Below are 23,059 nucleotides of genomic sequence, written 5' to 3' on the forward strand. Positions count from 1 at the left end.
TTTCATGGGCTCTCTGATGCAATTAAAGACGAAGTTGCTGACAGAGATTTACCAGAGGATCTCGAGGCATTGGTGTCTTTTTTGATCCTAATTGACATCAGACTCAGAGAGAGGCCCACTTTCAAGGAGCGCTTGCAGAAGCCTCCTGTTCCGTTGTCTCCTACGTGTTCGTTCCCACCCATGCCTCCCTTTCCTCCCATGCCTCCTGGTCCTGAGTCACCAGGTACTGCTGAGCCAATGCAGCTGGGATTCACGTGTCTCTCCACGGCGGAGAGGGCCTTTAGGAGGAGGGAGGGGCTCTGCCTCTATTGTGGGTTACAGGGCCAACTTTTGAAGTCTTGTCCTACACGGTCCGGAAACGCTCACACCTAAGGTCCTGTCGGGGGCAGAACTTGGGTGTTTTATCCTCGTCCCCGGAACCGCTTAAGGAGAAACCTTTGGTCACAGTTGTCCTTTCCTGGGTGGACTCCTCCATAGTCACCCAGGCTCTTGTTGACTCTGGTGCTGCGGGCTATTTCATTGACAGTGCTTTTGTATCAAAGCACTCCATTCCTGTTTTGCCTCGGTCCGTTCCACTTGCTATTGAGGCCATTGATGGCAGGCCCCTTCAGCCCGCACTCGTTACTCACGAAACTGCTCCATTGTCCATGGCTGTTGGGGCTTTCCATTTTGAAACCCTCCAGTTCCAGGTGATAAACTCTCCGCATTTTCCGGTTGTTCTGGGTTATCCCTGGCTCCAAAAGCACAATCCCAGTCTCGACTGGCGCAGGTCCAAAATTTTGTCGTGGTCCCCGCAATGTATTTCCACTTGTCTTCGGAAACCAGTTAAAGTCTTGTGCACTTCTTCGGTTTCTCAATTGCCAGAGGAGTACCGAGAATTCCTAGACGTGTTTGACAAGGTGCATGCCAGTACGTTGCCTCCTCACCGGTCTTACAATTGTGCCATAGACCTGCAACCCGGAGCCATTCCTCCTCGGGGGCCGGGTGTACCCTCTGTCTGTTGCAGAGAATTGTGCTATGGAGGAGTATGTTGCCGATGCTCTGTCGCAGGCTATCATCTGCAAATCCTGCTCTCCTGCAGGGGCTGGCTTCTTCTTTGTGAAGAAAAAGGGTGGCGAGTTAAGACGTATCGATTATAGGGGTCTTAATCGTCATTACCATTAAGAATGCTTACCCTATTCCGCTTATTACGGAACTCTTTGACCGCCTCAAGGGAGCTACGGTCTTTACTAAACTTGATTTGAGAGGAGCGTACAATCTAGATAGGATTAAAGAGGGCCACAAATGGAAAACAGCATTTAACACCAGGAGCGGGCATTATGAGTACCTTGCAATGCCCTTTGGCCTATTTAATGCTCCTGCTGTTTTTCAGGAATTTATTAATGATGTCCTACGAGATATGTTGCAACAGTGTGTTGTGGTGTACTTAGACGACATCCTCATACACTCACCCACACTTGAGGCTCATCGTTCTGATGTTACACGGGTTCTTCAGAGACTACGTGAGAACGGCCTGTTTTGTAAACTTGAGAAATGTGAGTTCCATCAGACTCAAGTAACCTTCCTAGGTTATGTTATCTCCGTTGCAGGGTTCTCCATGGATCCTGACAAGTTATCTGCAGTTCTGCAGTGGCCTCGCCCAGTTGGTCTTCGGTCTATTCAACGTTTTTTGGGGTTCACCAATTACTATAGAAAGTTTATTAAAAACTTTTCTTCCTTGGTCAAACCTATCACAGACATGACCCGTAAAGAGTATGATCCACTCCATTGGTCACCTACTGCCAATAAGGCCTTTGATAGTCTTAAGACTGCCTTTGCTGCCGCTCCAGTTCTGGCTCATCCTAACCCTATCCTGCCTTTCCTTCTTGAGGTCGATGCATCTGAGACTGGAGTAGGTGCCCTCTTGTCTCAACGTCCTTCCTTGCATCCGTGTGGTTTCTTCTCTAATAAATTGTCTTCAGCGGAGTGCAATTATGAAATTGGCGACAGGGAATTACTGGCCATAATTTTGGCACTTAAGGAATGGAGGCATCTTCTCGAGGGTACTAGCGTGCCAGTGCTCATTCTTATTGACCACAATAACTTATCTATCTGAAGCAAAACGTTTGTCGCCCCGACAGGCCAGATGGGCACTATTTTTGTCTCGGTTTAATTATGTGGTCTCCTACCTGCCTGGTAGTAAGAATGTTAGGGCTGATGCCCTCTCTCGACAATTTTCGCCTCTGTCCAAGGAGGAGTCTGTACCTACTCCTGTTATACCTCCTGACCATATTTTGGCTACCATACGTACTAATTTGACTTCTCCCTTGGGGGAGGAGATCCTGGCTGCACAAACCAATGCACCTCCTGAGAAACCAAGTGGCAAGTGTTTTGTTCCTGAGAATCTTCAAACTAAACTTTTGCAGACTTACCACTATCCTAAAGCCGCAGGTCACCCAGGCAAGAACCAAATGATTTGGTCTGTCACTCGACAATTCTGGTGGCCAGATCTTCATTCTGATGTTGCTGCGTATGTTGCCTCCTGCTCAGTTTGTGCACAGAATAAGACTCCTCGGCGTCCTTTGGGTTCCTGTGGGTCTTCTTCAACCTATTGCTAATGGTGAGCGCCCTTGGACACATCTTTCCATGGACTTCATTGTCGAGCTCCCTGTTTCCAATGGCAATACTGTTATCCTTATGGTGGTTGACCGTTTTTCTAAAATGTCACATTGCATTCCCTTGATGAAGCTGCCTACCGCTCAGGAGCTTGCTTCAATTTTTGCCCGGGAGGTCTTCTGTTTACATGGGTTGCCCAAGGAGATTGTGTCGGACCGGGGTAGCCAGTTTGTCTCCAGATTTTGGCGTTCCTTTTGTGCTCAAATGGGGATCCAGCTTTCCTTCTCCTCGGCATATCACCCTCAATCCAATGGGGCTGCAGAACGGTCTAATCAAGCTCTGGAATAGTTCCTTCGTTGCTATGTCTCAGATCACCACAATGATTGGTCTGAACTGTTACCTTGGGCAGAGTTTGCTCGTAATAATGCTATTAATGCTTCCTCCAAGATATCACCGTTCATGGCGAATTATGGGTTTCAACCATCCTTGTTGCCTGATTCATTCATGTCTCAGGGTATTCCGGCTTTGGAGGAGCATCTCCGGCAACTCCGTTCCACGTGGGTGCAGATTCAGGATTGCCTTCATCGTTCTATGCAGCGTTCCAGGCTGATCGTAGGCGTCTGCCCGCATCTTCCTACCAAGTTGGTGAGAGTTTGGCTGTCCTCCCGCAACTTGAACCTTCATGTATATTTAGGTATAATAAATAATATAAATTGGCTCCCCGTTATGTTGGTCCTTTTCGAATACTCCGACGGGTTAATCCTGTGGCCTACGCTCTTGACCTTCCTCCTGCTATGCGCATCTCCAATGTTTTTCATGTCTCCCTCTTGAAACCATTGGTTTGTAATCGGTTTACCACTGTGTTGCCTCATCCCCGTCCTATCTTTGTTGACAACCATGAGGAGTATGAGGTCAGCAGCATTATTGACTCTCGTTTGTCCAGGGGCCGTGTACAGTATTTGGTTCACTGGAGAGGCTACGGCCCAGAGGAGCGTTCTTGGGTTCCCTCCTCTGATGTTCATGCTCCCGCCCTCCTCCGTGCCTTCCATGCCCGTTTCCCCAATAAGCCTTTTGTCCTCCCACGGGGGAGGGGTCGTTGAGGGGAGGGTACTGTCAGGGTTTTCTCCCTGTTGTGTTTGCCATGTGCTGCTGGCAGCCATTTTTCTCACCTCTCTTCCTGACTATGGTGCATTGTGGGGGATGCTGCTCAATTCCTGCACTTCTTTTTATGGCCAGACTGGTGTGCATCATCCATGTGAGACAGGATGCAGTCTCAGAATTGTGATGTCATCACTTATTATTTAAAGGGCCTCTGTTCAGTATGCTTTGCATTTGCGTTGTCTCAGACCTGTTTGTGAGAGTTCCTAGTGTATTACCTGGCTGTCTGACGTCCTTCCTGGTTCCTGATCCCTGGCTTGTTCCTAACTCTGCTCTTTTCCTTGTTCCTGATTCCGGCTCGTCTGACTATTCGCTTTGGCTCCTGACTCGGCTCGTCTGACTACCAGCTCTGGTTTTGATTCCTGGCATGTTATTTGACTTGTGGACTTTTTATTATTTGCTATTAATAAAGGTGTGATTATTTTTGCACTTCTCGTCTCAGTCTGATTCCTGGCACCCTGACAATAGCGTAAATATCTTTATTGGTGTGAGTCTAAACAATATTCTTGGGATAGGGTCAGGATCCCAAGGATCTTAACTTTTTCTCCAGGGAGGCCTGGAGAAGGGTTTGTCTGTCAGCACCCTGAAGAGTCAGATCTCTGCACTATCAATTTTGCTACACAAGCGTCTGGCGGACGTTTCAGATTTACAATATTTTTGTCAGGCCCTGGTCAGAATCAGGCCTGTGTTTAAATCTGTTGCTCCACCTTGGAGTCTTAACATTGTTCTTAAAGTTTTGCAACAGGCTCCGTTTGAGCCTATGCATTCCATAGATATTAAGTTATTATCTTGGAAAGTTTTGTTTCTTCTGGCTATATCTTCTGCTCAGAGGGTTTCTGAACTCTCAGCTTTGCAGTGTGACTCTCCTTTTCTCATACTTCATGCAGACAAGGCAGTCCTTCGTACCCTGAAGAGTCAGATCTCTGCACTATCAATTTTGCTACACAAGCGTCTGGCGGACGTTTCAGATTTACAATATTTTTGTCAGTCCCTGGTCAGAATCAGGCCTGTGTTTAAATCTGTTGCTCCACCTTGGAGTCTTAACATTGTTCTTAAAGTTTTGCAACAGGCTCCGTTTGAGCCTATGCATTCCATAGATATTAAGTTATTATCTTGGAAAGCTTTGTTTCTTCTGGCTATATCTTCTGCTCGGAGGGTTTCTGAACTCGGCTTTGCAGTGTGACTCTCCTTTTCTCATACTTCATGCAGACAAGGCAGTCCTTCGTACCAAGTTTGATTTTCTTCCTAAGGTTATTTCTGATAAGAATATCAATCAGGAAATTGTTGTTCCTTCTCTCTTTCCTAATCCTTTCTCTCACAAAGAGCGGTTGTTACACAACTTAGATGTTGTGCAGGCTCTTAAATTCTATTTGCAGACTAGGACAGATTTTCGGCAGTCTTCTGCATTGTTTGTTTGCTTTTCTGGAAAACATAAGGGTCAGAAAGCTACTGCTACTTCTCTTTCTCTCTGGTTGAGAAGTATTATTCGTTTGGCATATGAGATTGCTGGACAGCAGCTAGGGTTGCCAGGTGTCCGTTATTAGACCGGACTGTCCGGTATTTCAGGCTACTGCCCGGTAATTTTATTTTTAAAAAACCGGACATAGCCTTTGATAGTTTTCTTTACATTTTTTTTTTATTGTGATGACCTGCTTTACCCAACAAGCCCAGCCCCTGTAGGTTAGCCTGTGTCACTGTCAACTCAGGCTCTGCTCAGCTGATCGGATCGTCATCTTTCTGATCCAGGCTGACAGTGTGCAGAGCCAGAGTTGCAGTCGGGGACCCTCTGGGCTGCCTGCCAGGCTGCACACGCATCCATCTGCCTCCCGTAACCGTCCGTAAGTGTTAGTGTAATAATGGCAGTCTTGCTGTGGGCGTGGCCTTGTCAGACCAACGTCGTCACGTGATCACGCGGGTCACGTGAGCGTGACGTCACGTCAGTCTGATAGCAAGCAACAAGAAGAGAAGACCAGCTCAGTGTGCTGCACAGAGTGAGTGACTGAGTAGGGTACTGAGGTTTTCTCTGACTGTCTGAGCCAGCATGAAATTAAATAGTGCCTAAATCCATTGATGAAGCAGCAGCCAGGGAGGGACTGAGAGAGACTCAGACAGTGAGACAGTTAGCTGAGCCTGTTTACATTAATAAAACAATGAGGTATGTCACTCTGTCTTTTTTAATAATTGTTATTATATCACCACCATCACCCACCAGACAATTTTATATATATATATATATATATATATATATATATATATATATATATATATATATATATATATATATATATATATGTATATACACAAACAAATACATATACAATTTATATAAGTATATTTCATTTTATATGTATAATATAATATTGTTTACACACACACACATATATATATATATATATATATATATATATATATATATATATATATATACGTACATACTATTATTATATTATACATATATTATTAAATACATATATATATAATATATATATATATATATATATATAGACACATAAACACACACATATATATATATTATATATACACACATATATATATATATATATATATATATATATATATATATATATATATACAGGGAGTGCAGAATTATTAGGCAAATGAGTATTTTGACCACATCATCCTCTTTATGCATGTTGTCTTACTCCAAGCTGTATAGGCTCGAAAGCCTACTACCAATTAAGCATATTAGGTGATGTGCATCTCTGTAATGAGAAGGGGTGTGGTCTAATGACATCAACACCCTATATCAGGTGTGCATAATTATTAGGCAACTTCCTTTCCTTTGGCAAAATGGGTCAAAAGAAGGACTTGACAGGCTCAGAAAAGTCAAAAATAGTGAGATATCTTGCAGAGGGATGCAGCACTCTTAAAATTGCAAAGCTTCTAAAGCGTGATCATCGAACAATCAAGCGTTTCATTCAAAATAGTCAACAGGGTCGCAAGAAGCGTGTGGAAAAACCAAGGCGCAAAATAACTGCCCATGAACTGAGAAAAGTCAAGCGTGCAGCTGCCAAGATGCCACTTGCCACCAGTTTGGCCATATTTCTGAGCTGCAACATCACTGGAGTGCCCAAAAGCACAAGGTGTGCAATACTCAGAGACATGGCCAAGGTAAGAAAGGCTGAAAGACGACCACCACTGAACTAGACACACAAGCTGAAACGTCAAGACTGGGCCAAGAAATATCTCAAGACTGATTTTTCTAAGGTTTTATGGACTGATGAAATGAGAGTGAGTCTTGATGGGCCAGATGGATGGGCCCGTGGCTGGATTGGTAAAGGGCAGAGAGCTCCAGTCCGACTCAGACGCCAGCAAGGTGGATGTGGAGTACTGGTTTGGGCTGGTATCATCAAAGATGAGCTTGTGGGGCCTTTTCGGGTTGAGGATGGAGTCAAGCTCAACTCCCAGTCCTACTGCCAGTTTCTGGAAGACACCTTCTTCAAGCAGTGGTACAGGAAGAAGTCTGCATCCTTCAAGAAAAACATGATTTTCATGCAGGACAATGCTCCATCACACGCGTCCAAGTACTCCACAGCGTGGCTGGCAAGAAAGGGTATAAAAGAAGAAAATCTAATGACATGGCCTCCTTGTTCACCTGATCTGAACCCCATTGAGAACCTGTGGTCCATCATCAAATGTGAGATTTACAAGGAGGGAAAACAGTACACCTCTCTCAACAGTGTCTGGGAGGCTGTGGTTGCTGCTGCACGCAATGTTGATGGTGAACAGATCAAAACACTGACAGAATCCATGGATGGCAGGCTTTCGAGTGTCCTTGCAAAGAAAGGTGGCTATATTGGTTACTGATTTGTTTTTGTTTTGTTTTTGAATGTCAGAAATGTATATTTGTGAATGTTGAGATGTTATATTGGTTTCACTGGTAAAAATAAATCATTGAAATGGGTATATATTTGTTTTTTGTTAAGTTGCCTAATAATTATGCACAGTAATAGTCACTTGCACACACAGATATCCCCCTAAAATAGCTATAACTAAAAACAAACTAAAAACTACTTCCAAAACTATTCAGCTTTGATATTAATGAGTTTTTTGGGTTCATTGACAACATGGTTGTTGTTCAATAATAAAATTAATCCTCAAAAATACAACTTGCCTAATAATTCTGCACTCCCTGTATATATATATATATATATATATATATATATATATATATATATATATATATATATATATATATATATATATATACACACACATATACATTTATATATATATATAAAATGAGCCAATCAAATACAGATGTAGGTGTGTCACTGATGTACAATGAGCCGATCAAATAAAAAACAGATGTAGGTGTGTCACTAACCAATCACACACTGCACAATCAGCCAATCAAATAAAATACAGATGTAGGTGCTCACTGTAACCAATTACACTCTATATATACACACACATTTATACTGTATTTATATGTATATTATATATATATTAACCTAGAATGACTGGCACCAGAAACAGTGAAGAATAAGTTCCGGTCAATACCCACCTGCTTGCAATTAAGAAATATGCAGGTGTGTAGTGCTCAGAGGTGGTAAACAAAATAAAATATATCTGAAAAATAATTTATGAAGCAGGGGTGCAGGGTGCAGTATGTCCCTGACACCTCTGTCCCATATAGTCCACCCTTACTGGCATTGTGGGACTTCCTGCCTGTAATAGTTATAGTTATGTAGTGGCCAATATGTTGAAAGTAAAAAGTTTGAACTCTCGTGTTCGGAACATCACAGTAACAAATAGACTTTGAGAAGTTGTGAACGCAAAATCGCATTCCCCCCATAGACTTAAATAAAGCCTAAAACGTTGGGGGGAAACTAACACCCTCAAGTTACGCACAACATAAGCGCAAAAGTGCAACATAAGAAGATAATTTTTGCATATTTTATAATCTAATGTTCTGCACATAGCAGAATATGTTCTTTTTATTCTCAGAAATATTTGACTATATATCTGATAGATTTCTGCACAAATATATATTTATACCTAAATATACATGATTATATATAGGTATAGATATATAAAGATATATATATATATATATATATATATATATATATATATATATATATATATATATATATATATATTTAAATTTAAAAATACATAGAACATATTCTGCTATATGCAGAACATTGAAATGTATACTATTTACAGAAAGCATGAAAATTATTTTTTCATGTTTAAATCTACTTTACTGCAAAGGGCTCCAATACAGTTACTTATATACTAGTTGATAAGCCTGCCCAGAGGGCAGTCTATGTGTTAAAAATGCAACCCCCCCCCCCCCAAGCTATGAAAAATAAAAAAGTAAAAATACAGGAAAAACCCCCAAAGCTATCCAAAATAATACAATTAAACCTTAACTAATACCCCTATAAAAATAAAAAATCACCCCCAAAATAACCCCCCCCAATCTAATACTGAACTGCCAATAGCCCTTAAAATGGCTTTTTGTAGGGCATTGCCCTAAAGAAATCAACCCTTTCACTTTTAAAATAAATAAAGTCCCCTCTAACAGGGGTGGTTTAGGAGTTAATAGGTATATTAGGTTTAATGCGTTGTGGGGGGTTGGCGGATTAGGGGTTAATAATTTATTTTTTATTTTTTTTCCTTATTACTTCGTGCGGGTGGTTAGTTTATTTTTTTCGAAATAGTTTGTACAGGCGGTTATTTTTTTTTAAAAAAAAAACTTATTGTGGGTGTTTTTTTTTATTTATTTATTTTTTACTTATTGCGCGCAGTTATTTTTTATTTTTGTAATGCTCCGTTTGCCTGTGGTGGATTCTTTCACCATCCTGCCATTTTCGAAATCCACCTGGATGCAGCTTTGCCATTTTCGGAATCCACCTGGTGCAGCAATTCTTTTGGGTGCACATGCAGCCAACATTCTGTTGGCTGCCTCGCGCTGCCAACATTCCTTTGAGGATGCGTGCGCAACTGCCCACGGTGACGGGCGCATTACAAACGCAATTATAGTATAGATATATATATATATTTATATATGTGTGTGCATATGTATTTATGTATTTATACGTATATATATATATACACACAGTATATATCAATATGTGTGTGTATATTTATATATATATATATATATATATAATATTATATACATATACATACATAAACATATTTAGACATATGTATGCCTGTACCTCTATGTTAAAGCCCTTTGCAGTCCATTTTTGTTCTAACACCTGAGACCTCATATCTTTGAGCCCTTCTAAATTTTTAATGCAATATTTTTTTTAAACTATTTTTATAAAATGGTGTTATTATGAGTGTAACTGTACTTTGTAATGTATTTTTGAAGTCATGTGACATTAGTTACTTCCGGCTGCAAATCACTGGAACGCACAGTGCGTTCCAAACACGAGTGTTTGGCGGGTTTTCTGGGACACCAAGAGGTACACAGGTTGTTGGCATTAAAATTATTGGTTTGTTAATATAAATATATGTTGTGTTTCACTAGTGTGTTATGCTGATGACGGGGACAAGCTCCTCGAAAACGTTTCAATAAAAAAGAGACTTTTGCTGTTCTCACTTGAATGAAAGACCTGAGAGTGCTGTTATTTATATTGGAATTATTTAAAGCATCACAGCACCCAGGCAGACGACCTTTGGAGGGTATATCCTGTGATTTATGGACGGTATTATATTTTGGTATACACAGTGATACCCCCACTTCCAGACTGGTGACTACCCAGAAAAAACTTTCTTTCTTTTGTATGCTATCATTGACTTAATATCACCTCTAAATATACTGGACACCTATGACATCAATAGTGAATTGTAAAGCCATTTGAGCCAAGAAGTACGTGTGTATTTGAACTACATTGCATAAATTGCATATATAATATGGAACCTGTTTTTCCCCAAATAACAGCATTACCACCACCAGGAAACACAATAGTGCAAACGGAGGAAACCCCGGGAGAACATGCCTTGGTGGCACAGATAGGCACGGTGACCTACACGCAGGACGATGCAGCAAGGATACTATTCGCCCCAATCAACAGAAGTACCGTTGAGACCCCTATAAATTTATACCACAACCTACTAAAACTTAAAAAACGTGAAATAGACCTCATGTTACATGGTAGCTACCTATCTGAATACTACAGACTGAGCCACATACCTAGGGGATTCAGGGTTAAAAACATCCCCACCATAGGGCGTGATAACCCTGAGTTTAGAAGAAAGTGGTGCCATATCTTAAATAAGTGCTCCTTAGATTTGGTACTCCTAGTAATTGAAGAGGTCACAAACATACTAGTAAAGGTCAAGATAGAAATAACAACTTTTGAGGAGGCACATAACACCACACTCACACTAGACCAGCAGGAAAACTGGCTACTCAAGTTGAACCAACAAATAGAAAAATACAAAACGGACCTAACAGTGTTCAAAAACAGAAAACTTGACTCTGTAAATGCAGACTATACTCATGGTAGGGTATACAAATGGTTAACTAACACCACAGAAGGTAGAAATAGGAGAACCTATAGACCTAGACGGGTACAATTTGCAACAATAGACACAAGTGGGGCAGAATTGTCCGAAACAGATACCAATACCTCACACACGACCCCTATGTCACCAGGAACATATACACCTCAAACAACACGTGGGGACACATATGTACACAGGGGACACTCCACCCCAGAACGCCATTTTTTAGGGGTGACCACCAGGTCACGGGGAGGAGGAGGAGACAGAGGCCACACATCAGGGGAGGAGGAAGATACAGGCCAGCACGCCGCAGCATAATGAGGACATAGTAGTCAATCTTAGCGAACATACACTTACAACAGCAGAGAGACAAGTCCTCAACAAAGGCCTAACATTTGTGCCAAGTCATAGCACACCTGAACTAGAACTCAAAATAGACATGTATAAACACAATAGGGTTCTAAAAATTAAGGAATTCTTCCAAGACACCCCCACATGAGACACAGAAATGTCCTTATTAGATAAATGCAAAAAGGCAAGCACATTCGAACCGCACAGTAATAGTGCGTCAACCAAGACCTACATAAGACTCACTACACAAGACCTTGAATCAGAAAGGGTCAACAAAAAATGGACACACAACTTAACACAAGAGGAAAGACAAGCCATCAAAACTTTGCAGGATGATCACTCACTGGTCGTCCGCCCCGCTGATAAGGGCGGGGCAATTGTCCTTTTGAACTATTCAGACTATAGAGAGGACATCCTGCAACAGTTAGGTGATGTTGAAACATATACCACATTAACAAGGGACCCCACGGGTAAATATAAACAAGAGCTTGACCAAGTTCTAACACTTGGATTTCAGCAGGGATACCTCAATGAAAACTTATATGAATTTTGTACTACTAAATATCCAAAAGTCCCGATATTGTATACAACGCCCAAGATCCACAAAAACATGGAAAGACCACCAGGGCGACCAATTGTGTCAGCGGTACAATCCATGACGCAGCCAGTAGCACAACTACTTGACATATTGCTACAACCAACAGTGAAAAAAATCACGTCTTATATCGCTGACACAAATGATCTCATACATAAATTGAGGGATGTTGCTGTGGAGACTGGGGACATCCTGGTTACCCTGGATATCAACAGTCTCTACACCATCATCCCTCATGACAAAGGACTAACAGCAGTTAGGAACCACCTCATTGAAGACACAGAATATGAGGGACCCCCAATTGAATACCTCATGACACTCATGCAATTTTGTCTTACACATAACTATTTTCGCTTTGAGACTCAGTACTACCTGCAGACATCGGGCACGGCGATGGGGTCAAATATGGCCCCATCGTATGCCAACATATACATGTCTGACTTTGAAAAGACATTCCTGTGGAACAAGGATATAACATCTATAATATTCTATGTAAGATATATAGATGATGTCTTTTTAATTTGGAGGGGAGGACAGCACACATTACTGGAATGGTTCCAATACATCAACAGTACAGACACACCGGTGCGATTCAAAATAACACACAGTGCAACTGAAATACATTTCTTGGACCTAAATGTGTACATACAAAACGGCACACTAGGTACCACACTGTATTACAAACCCACCGATAGGAACTCCATTCTATGTGCAAGTAGCTGTCACCCACCAGCTCTACTCAAAGGAATCATTAAATCACAAATGATGCGAGTAATACGCAACAATACAGATAAAGCCACAGGGGTTTCCCAACTTCAATATATGAGGGACAAATTCCTACAACGGGGGTACAAGAAGAATACAATAGAAACAATCTTACAAGAAGTACTACCATACACACAGGAAACCCTTATAAACAAGGAAAAGATCAAAGAATCATCCAACAGGCTCATAATGGCAACTACATTTTCACCCAACACCACTGAGGCTGGTAATATCTTGAGGAAACACTGGCCTGTGGTACAATCGGACCCTAAACTAAGATTTGCTCATAATCTTACACCAATGATTGCATATAGGAGGGGCACGAATCTAAGAGATTTGCTGGTTAAAACAGACCCCAAAAGATGCTATCTAAACAAAGAAAAGGTTAACATCAAAGGTTCATACAAATGCTTAGGCTGTACCACATGTAATGGCCTAATAGCTACTAAGATCTTCCACCATCCGCACACCAACCAAGTGTATCATATCAAGCATTCTTTATCGTGTAATACAACACATGTAATCTACCTACTCTTTTGCCCATGTGCCAGATTTTACATTGGTAAGACCAGTGGAACATTACGCGAAAGAATGGCCAACCATAGGCGGGCGATACGTGTGGCACTTGACACAGGTGATTCAGATCAACCTGTAGCCAGACACTGCACCCAAAAACAACATCAAGTATCCAGCATCAGATACATCCTAATCGATCACATTCCCCAGCTGGAGAGAGGAGGGGACCGTAACAAAGCCCTACTCAGAAGAGAGGCAGAATGGATGTACAGATTGGGAACAATACATCCAGGGGGGCTCAACTCGGCACCTGACTTTAAGGCACTGATATAGGTAGGAGATACAAACAAAGGTACGCCGTTAAGATATTGTGCACCGTATCAAGGATAGATTGGGACACAGACCCCAAGGGGGGTAGTGCCCCAATCATAATCTTATGATTAGAGTAAGGGGGGACACGAGAGTGACTTCCACTACTCTTGGGGTAAGACACATATCAGGCAAGTTACCATCTAACAACCTCTCCCATAACCTACACAGACAGTAGCCAATTGAAACAAAGAGAAAACTACAGAACATGGATACCATCTAAACTCATAAAAGACGGAACAAAGCTACAAATTAAAAGAGGAATGGAAACAAAAGAATATAGATCTGACACACAGGACTTTATGAGAAAAGTGAACCTGTAGCGGGAACAATTCAAGAGGTCCCACATAAGAGTGAATCTTAGAAAATTAAACACGAAATACAATAACATAAGAGAAGGTGATAAAAAAACAGTACTAAGAGGATAATTTTAATTTTAATATATATGATATGCAGATAGCAAAATTTGAATGTGTAACTATATGCTAAGAGCATGTATGTAAATAATCTATGTTATGTGTAGGTAATTTTTTGGCTGTTTATCTTTGGGCAGACATGATCAAAGATCAGAATAGGCCAATCACGAGCAAATAGATACTCACACAATTGGGAGAAATAGACAAATATGGAAATTGTGGAGAGTATGACAATGTAAATAATATATAGTGGGGTAAGAAGTTCATAACAGACAATAAACACAATTAAAAAGCACACAGTATGCCTTAAAAATAATGGCAATCAGATAGTGTAAGATATATAGAATGTACACAGCAAGCGCTATTGGGTAACCAAGACAACCCAGATAAACAAATGCTGTAAAGAAAAAATGGCAAGAAATAGTGCTTACACAAGAAGAATGTACATAAATACGAATACCCACGCACAGACACAAACATACTAAATAAAACACAAAAAGAGTGGCCAGTGCAGAGATAAAGCCTACACATGTTTGTAAATAAGTTTATAGTAAAAACGTAAGGTATGACATATACAAATGAAGCGGCGAAAAGCAGGCTTATCACAACACCCCAAGAAGGACACAGGGAAATGTTGATTATAGACAAAAGTAAATTATTACACATAATGTACATATTGGATTACGATCTGATATTAATTATAACATACACGGAGAAGGTATACACAAAATAACAGAGACCGGAAGTCATGTGACATTAGGTACTTCCGGCTGCAAATCACTGGAACGCACAGTGCGTTCCAAACACGAGTGTTTGGCAGGTTTTCTGGGACACCAAGAGGTACACAGGTTGTTGGCATTAAAATTATTGGTTTGTTAATATAAATATATGTTGTGTTTCACTAGTGTGTTATGCTGATGACGGGGACAAGCTCCTCGAAAACGTTTCAATAAAAAAGAGACTTTTGCTGTTCTCACTTGAATGAAAGACCTGAGAGTGCTGTTATTTATATTGGAATTATTTAAAGCATCACAGCACCCAGGCAGATGACCTTTGGAGGGTATATCCTGTGATTTATGGACGGTATTATATATATATATATATATATATATATATATATATATATATATATATATATATATATAATATTATATACATATACATACATAAACATATTTAGACATATGTATGCCTGTACCTCTATGTTAAAGCCCTTTGCAGTCCATTTTTGTTCTAACACCTGAGACCTCATATCTTTGAGCCCTTCTAAATTTTTAATGCAATATTTTTTTAAACTATTTTTATAAAATGGTGTTATTATGAGTGTAACTGTACTTTGTAATGTATTTTTGATGTGTTTTGTGACACTTTTTTGAGCTCTGAGGTGACTGTAATCATTCTAGTGTTAATCGCAATTGCACTTACATGCTCCCATTTACTTTCAACTTGTGCACAAGCGGCTGCGAAAACCCGATATCGCTTGCACGCAAACTATAGCGCTCCACTCGTAATCTAGCCCTAAGTGCTTTTACATTGTCTAATTATCATGCATTTGTTGATTATTCTTATGTGTTTAGTGGTCCTTTTAACTGTTTACAACTTTTCATTTCTGCATATAGTAAGATTGGACTAATTTATAGAGGTATTTTTTATTATTTGTTTGTTGTCTAAGGCTTTGAAAGTGTTTTGCAAGGTCGCTGCATCACTGAGTTACCACAAGGTACTAATTACAATTTTTTATGACTTCTGCAATTTTATTATTGTGATGTTGCAGCAAATTGTTTCACTAAACGATTCATTTCATGAATGGGTTTTATTGTTTCTAGGATATTATCTTTAGCATAAGTATAATGTAATGTGGCTTCAGCTAGTCCTACTGTTTGCAAATACATCCCACATATGAAGTTACATTAGTGGATTTTTCATGATCAAAATGTAACTCATATTGGCCTAGATGACGAGTGGAGTGCAACATTGCACTTTCACAAGCGAGATATTTGCGCTCCACTCAGTAATGCCACGTAAATGTGCGCTGGTATTACAAGTCAGGCGCATTGTCTGGAAGCCAAGCACTTATGTGAGCGCCCTTCCCTAGGCTCCAATAGGAGCCTTCTTCTCATGCCATGAGACACGGCAAACAACCTAGCGCAGAGCAGGGTGCAAATTGGGCAGCATTGGGCAGCAAAATAAAAATATATACTTATATAAGTCCTCTATTGACCTCAATGTAAAGGCACTTTCAGTGCCGTTTTTTTCCCCAAACACCCCACATCCCCTCACTTTAATTCCTTATAACTGCTTTGTGCAGTTTTTATTTTAAAATAAAGATGCACATATTTTTATTTTATTTTGAACTACTGTACTCTATATTTGTGGTGCAACTTTTTTCATTAACCAGAGGTTTGACCTCTGGTTAACTGCGCTAAGCACAAAGTGAAACCGCAAGTTCACGGGAGCATTAACCAGCCATTTTAATAGCTGGTTATTTAATGTGCGCCCATAAATGGGCAAATTTGCTGCTTTAAAGGCGCACATTAAAATAGAGCTCCACTCGTAATCTAGACCATTGTGTTTCCTGTCTAAAAAAAATTAACGGTTCCTGTCGAGAACTACTGCTGTCTATTCTGTATCAGCAGGTTTCATTTAATTTTTAACCCACTGACTGCAGAATGCTTATATATCACAACTATTTAGCAATTGAGACCATACTTGCCTTCCTTTATATTTGTCTTTAAAAGGGATATAAATGAGAAATATTAAAATGCTCTGTGCCAAAGCATTTTATTGGTGCACTATTACTTGAATAGACCTAACTCCTGCAAAGGAGTTGAAAGTAACAACAATACTGGACAGCTTAAATTGTATTTATTTATTTTTAATTCAAAGAACAGATGTATAGATTGGCTTATTGACACATCTATATTTAGTATTGTGAGTACGTACTATTAAAGGGACAGTCAAAAATAAAATTTCATGATTCAGATAGGGCATGTCATTTTAAACAACTTTCCAATTTACTTTTATCATAAATATTGCTTTGTTCTCGTGGTATTTTTAGTTGAAAGCTAAACCTAGGTAGGTCATATGCTAATTTCTTAGCCCTTAAAGGCTGCCTCTTATCTGAATGCAATTTGACAGTTTTTCATAACTAGAGGGCGTTAGTTCATGTGTGCCGTATAGATAACATTGTGCTCATGCATGTTGAGTTACCTAGGAGTCAACACTGATTGCCCTCATCTAACTTCACACTAACATCATTCCCACCTTTGCAGTCCCCACCTCCTGTTTCTCACCCTCCTACCCATTTAGATTGTAAGTTCTCACGGAAACAGGGCTCCCAATTCCTCCTGTATTTGTTTGTTAAATTTTGTCTGGTATCTCATATTGTACTGTCCTTTTATCTTTGTTGCCTATGAACAGCGCTGCGGAATCTGTTGGCGCTTTATAAATAAAGAATAATAATAATAATAATAATAAAATTGGCTAAAATGCAAGTCTGTCAAAAGAACAAACATTAAGGAGCAGTCTGCAGAGGCTTAGATACAAGGTAATCACATAGGTAAAAAGTATATTAATATAACTGTGCTAGTTATACAAAACTGGGAAATTGGGTAATAAAGGGATTATCTATCTTTTTAAACAATAAAAATTCTAGTATAGACTGTCCCTTTAAATGAAAATCCATATTATTTATTAGGTATTTAACTATGTAAATAGTTTAAAAACACAAAAGTCACAATCCCACAACACCCCTGTTTACACTGCATACGAATGCAGCCAATGAATGGAGCATATGTGCATATGCCTGATTATGATAGGGTAACCTTATTTGGAGTGGCACAAAATGGCATGATGAAGTATAGCAAATGATTTTTTTTTTAACTATGTCAAGTACTTCTCTGTCTGTTGTCTTTATACTTCTTTTGCAAGCATTGCTGGTAATACTATGAGGAACGAGTTTTTTTCACCAGCTACGTGTTCTTTGTGTTCTTGCAGTTTGAACCACAAAGCTTATATTTTGTTAGTGCATAAAGAGGATCTCATATTTTCATTGTTTTAACCCCTTAATGACCACAGCACTTTTCCATTTTCTGTCCGTTTGGGACCAAGGCTATTTTTACATTTTTGCGGTCTTTGTGTTTAGCTGTAATTTTCATCTTACGCATTTACTGTACCCACACATATTATATACCGTTTTTCTCGCCATTAAATGGACTTTCTAAAGATACCATATCTTATAATTTACTATAAAAATTTTATAAAATATGAGGAAAAATTGAAAAAAAACCCAATTTTTCTAACTTTGACCCCCAAAATCTGTTACATATCTACAACCACCAAAAAACACCTATGCTAAATAGTTTCTAAATATTGTCCTGATTTTAGAAATACCCAATGTTTACATGTTCTTTGCTTTTTTTGCAAGTTATAGGGCAATAAATACAAGTAGCACATTGCTATTTCCAAACCATTTTTTTTTCAAAATTAGCGCTAGTTACATTAGAACACTGATATCTTTCAGGAATCTCTGAATATCCATTGACATGTATATATTTTTTTTTAGTAGACAACCCAAAGTATTGATCTAAGCCCATTTTGGTATATTTCATGCCACCATTTCACCGCCAAATGCGATCAAATAAAAAAAATGTTCACTTTTTCACAAATTTTTTCACAAACTTTAGGTTTCTCACTGAAATTATTTACAAACAGCTTGTGCAATTATGTCACAAATGGTTGTAAATTCTTCTCTGGGATCCCCTTTGTTCAGAAATAGCATACTTATATGGCTTTGGTGTTGCTTTTTGGTAATTAGAATGCCACTAAATGCCACTGCGCAACACACGTGTATTATGCCCAGCAGTGAAGGGGTTAATTAGGGAGCATGTAGGGAGTTTTTTGGGGTAATTTTAGCTTTAGTGTAGTGTAGTAGACAACCCCAAGTATTGATCTAGGCCCATTTTGGTATATTTCATGCCACCATTTCACCGCCAAATGCGATCAAATTAAAAAAAAACGTTAAATTTTTCACAATTTTAGGTTTCTCAATGAAATCATTTACAAACAGATTGTGCAGTTATGGCACAAATGGTTGTAAATGCTTCTCTGGGATCCCCTTTGTTCAGAAATAGCAGACATATATGGCTTTGGCGTTGCTTTTTGGTATTTTGAAGGCCGCTAAATGCCGCTGCGCATCACACGTGTATTATGGCTAGCAGTGAAGGGGTTAATTAGGTAGCTTGTAGGGAGCTTGCAGGGTTAATATTAGATTTAGTGTAGAGCTCAGCCTCCCACCGTAAACATCAGACCCCCTGATCCCTCCCAAACAGCTCTCTTCCCTCCCCCACCCCACAATTGTCCCCGCCATCTTAAGTACTGGCAGAAAGTCTGCCAGTACTAAAATAAAAGCTATATTTGTTTTTTTGGTGGTTTTTTTAAAAAGCATATTTACATATGCTGCTGTGTACTATCCCCCTTAGCCCCCAACCTCACTGATCCCCCCAAACAGCTCTATAACCCTCCCACTCTAACTTAATGGGCGCCATCTTGGGTACTGGCAGCTGTCTGCCAGTACCCAGTTTAGACGAAAAAAAGTTTTTGTTTTGCATTTTTTTAACTTTTCTGTAGTGTAGCTTCCCCCCACACAAAAACCAACCCCCCACCCCTCCACGATCTCTTTTTGTGGGGTTTTTTGTGTGTGATTATGGCCTTTTAACTTTTTACTGTTTATTGATTTTCTGTAGTGTAGCGGTTCCCACCCGCTCCCGCCCCGTGCACGCGCCCGCCACCCTCCGTGCATGCGCGCGCGTCCGTGCGCGCCCCCGACGGTGCCGCCCCCGATCCCGCCCCCCCCCGACGTCACACGGCACACCGATGGCCGCCCACCCGCCTCCCAAGTCGGCTCCCACCCACCAACGATACCGGCCATCGATGTCCGGTGCAGAGAGGGCCACAGAGTGGCTCTCTCTGCATCGGATGGCCATGTATGGTTATTGCAGGATGCCTCCTTATCGAGGCATCACTGCAATAACCGGAAAGCAGCTGGAAGCGAGCAGGATCGCTTACAGCTGCTTTCCACACCGAGGACGTGCAGGGTACGTCCTCAGGCGTTAACTGCCTTTTTTTTGAGGACGTACCCTGCACGTCCTCGGTCATTAAGGGGTTAAAAGATTTCAATATTACAATATATTTTTTTTTCCTTCTTCATTCTTTTATGTTTTTGCTACACCGGTGTGATTTAATGTAAAAAAAGCTTTCTTTTTAGGTGAGAGGTCACTATTGAAAAATGTATGAGGGTATTTCTGTTGATAGTTGGTCCTAAGGAATAGTGAAAAAATAATAAACTATGCTTGGGGGAAAATGTATCATTATTGAAGGCGGAGAGTTTCACAAGTAGTGAACCTGTCTTCCTGCAATCATTACTTGGGATACTGTACTGCCTGGTGACATTTAGCATTGCACAAGAGCTTTTTTGTGCAATGCTGCCCCCTTCTCCTGCGCAACCAATTTGTGTCCTTTAAAAAGATACTAAACCCATTTTTTTTATCTCATGATTTAGAGCATGACATTTTAAGCAACGTTCTAATTTACTCCTATTATCAATTTTCTTCGTTCTCTTGGTATCTTTTTATTAAAAAAGCAGGAATGTAAGCTTAGGAGCCAGCCCATTTTTGGTTCAGCACCCCGGGTAGGGCTTGCTGATTGTTGGCTACATTTTTTTTAGTCAGTTGCCACATACCTGCGTGTTATAAATCCATGGAACCAGTCAGGATACTCTCCTTGTTTCAAAAGTCTTTTCCTCTGGGTTTTATCAAACCACTTCTCTGTTTGTTCCTTTAATGTGCTGACAAATTTCTTGGTCACTGCCTTAAAGGGACATGAAAATAAAAATTATTATTTCATGGTTCAGATAGGGCAAACATTTTTAAGAGACATTTCACTTTACTTCTATTTTCAAATTTACTTTGTCCTATTGGTATTATTTGTTATAGCATACCTAGTATACTGCGTAGCAGCAATGCACTTCTGGGACCTAGCTGATGATTGGTGGCTACACACATACTGTATGCCCCTTGTAATTGGCTCCCCTTATGTGTTTAGCTAGTTGTGTTCATTGCTGCTCTGGATCCTTCTTTAACTATAACACATTACAGCATTTTCTTTTTGTAGTGTTATGTCTCCTTAAAGGTTGCAATCAAATGTTAAAGTTAATTTATCCAACAAGAAAAAAACTGAAATACTTGTTGAGGTTAATTGCTGTGTGTAAACATAAAGCATTAAACTATTTAATACTTTTTAATTTAATGAGCATTTGATAGTAAATGTGGTTTTATTTAGCTATTTCTGCATCTAGAATCATTTAAGGGTTTAAGATCATAAATAAAGCTCAAATAATAGAGCCAATGGGGCCGATTTATCAATGTCTGGTGGACATGATCCACTGTAGCAGATCATGTCCACCAGACATCACCGATTGCTGACAGCATATGCTGTCGGCATTTAACATTTAACATTGCACAAGCAGTTCTGGTGAACTGCTTGTGCAATGCCGCCCCCTGCAGATTCACGGCCAATCGGCCGCTAGCAGGGGGTGTCAATCAACCTGATCGTACACAATCGGGTGGATTGATGTCCGCAGCCTCAGAGGAGGTGTACTAGTTAAGGAGCAGCGCTCTTAAGACCGCTGCTTCTTAGCTCCCCTTTCCGGTGAGCCTGAAGGATCGCACGGAAACAGCTGCATTGGGGCCGATTCAGGCCATAATAAATCGGCCCCAATGTTACAATATGAGGGCAACACTGTGACTATTGAGTGCTGTTAGTGTGATATGATATAGATACTGTGTTATTTTCCCAATTAGGGAGATCCTATCAGACCCTCCTAGCATTATAAACCCTAACCACACAATCCCTCTTCACTGCAATACCAAACCAAAATGGTCCCTCCTACTGCAATTAAATGGTCATAAGATTGTAAATTATTATTATTTTTTTAGCATTTTTTAAATCAAATTACATTTTTAGAAAAGGGTTAAATCCCAGAAATAGATACCCAATACACTCACATACCATTCTTGAGAAAGACACTGCCTGTGATTGGTGCATAAGTATGTACGCACATTGTTATTGGCTCATTGTCTGTGAGCAGCAATGTGTTGCGATTGGAGGTGTAATTTTTTATCATGTTTAACTGGTTTGCAAAATGCTTTAACAAACACTTTTATGTTAAGGAAATGAAGGCTAATTTATAATGCATTACAGATAGTTTACTACAAATCTACCTGCCATTGTCTTGGATTTTATTTTACAATTATATACATAAAAGGCCACATTACAAGTGGAGCACTAAATAGCACTTGCGTGCAAGCAATATTAGCGCTCCGCTTTGTAATACCAGCTGGTATTACAAATAAATGTGTTCTCATTGCGCTCACGAGAGCACGCTTCCATATGTTCCTATTGGAGCCTTGTTCTGATGCCATCAGATACGGCATCAGAACCTCCCGCAGCGAAGGGGGTAAGTAGCACAGCGATGGGAAGCATTTTTAAATATATAGGTATATGATTATATGCATATATTTGTATGTGTTAATATGGGTATAAACCCATATTAACACAAATATATATGTACAGTATATAAGCATATACATATATATTTACAGTGCAGTCTATGGGAACACTGTTTCCACTCCCGACAACTTTAAAGCCCCAAAACTGCCTAGTGCAGTTTTTTTTTTTAATTAAAAAAAAGCAAATTTTTTTTATTAAAAACTTAAAAAGGGACAGTAAACCTTAAAAATAA

General features: G+C 39.9%; 1 protein-coding gene across 1 annotated transcript in view; it reads right to left on the reverse strand.

Moving 5' to 3' along the window:
• The window catches only part of SH2D2A (SH2 domain containing 2A), a 130,866-nt gene that overhangs the window by 51,378 nt on the left and 56,429 nt on the right, over nt 1-23,059 (reverse strand). Inside the window, exon 3 of the mRNA XM_053695809.1 lies at nt 20,999-21,126. Coding sequence (XP_053551784.1) covers nt 20,999-21,126 — 128 coding nt within the window. The remainder of the gene's footprint in view (nt 1-20,998; nt 21,127-23,059) is intronic.

Source organism: Bombina bombina, chromosome 1 (assembly GCF_027579735.1).
Source record: "Bombina bombina isolate aBomBom1 chromosome 1, aBomBom1.pri, whole genome shotgun sequence".
NCBI lineage: Eukaryota > Metazoa > Chordata > Amphibia > Anura > Bombinatoridae > Bombina > Bombina bombina.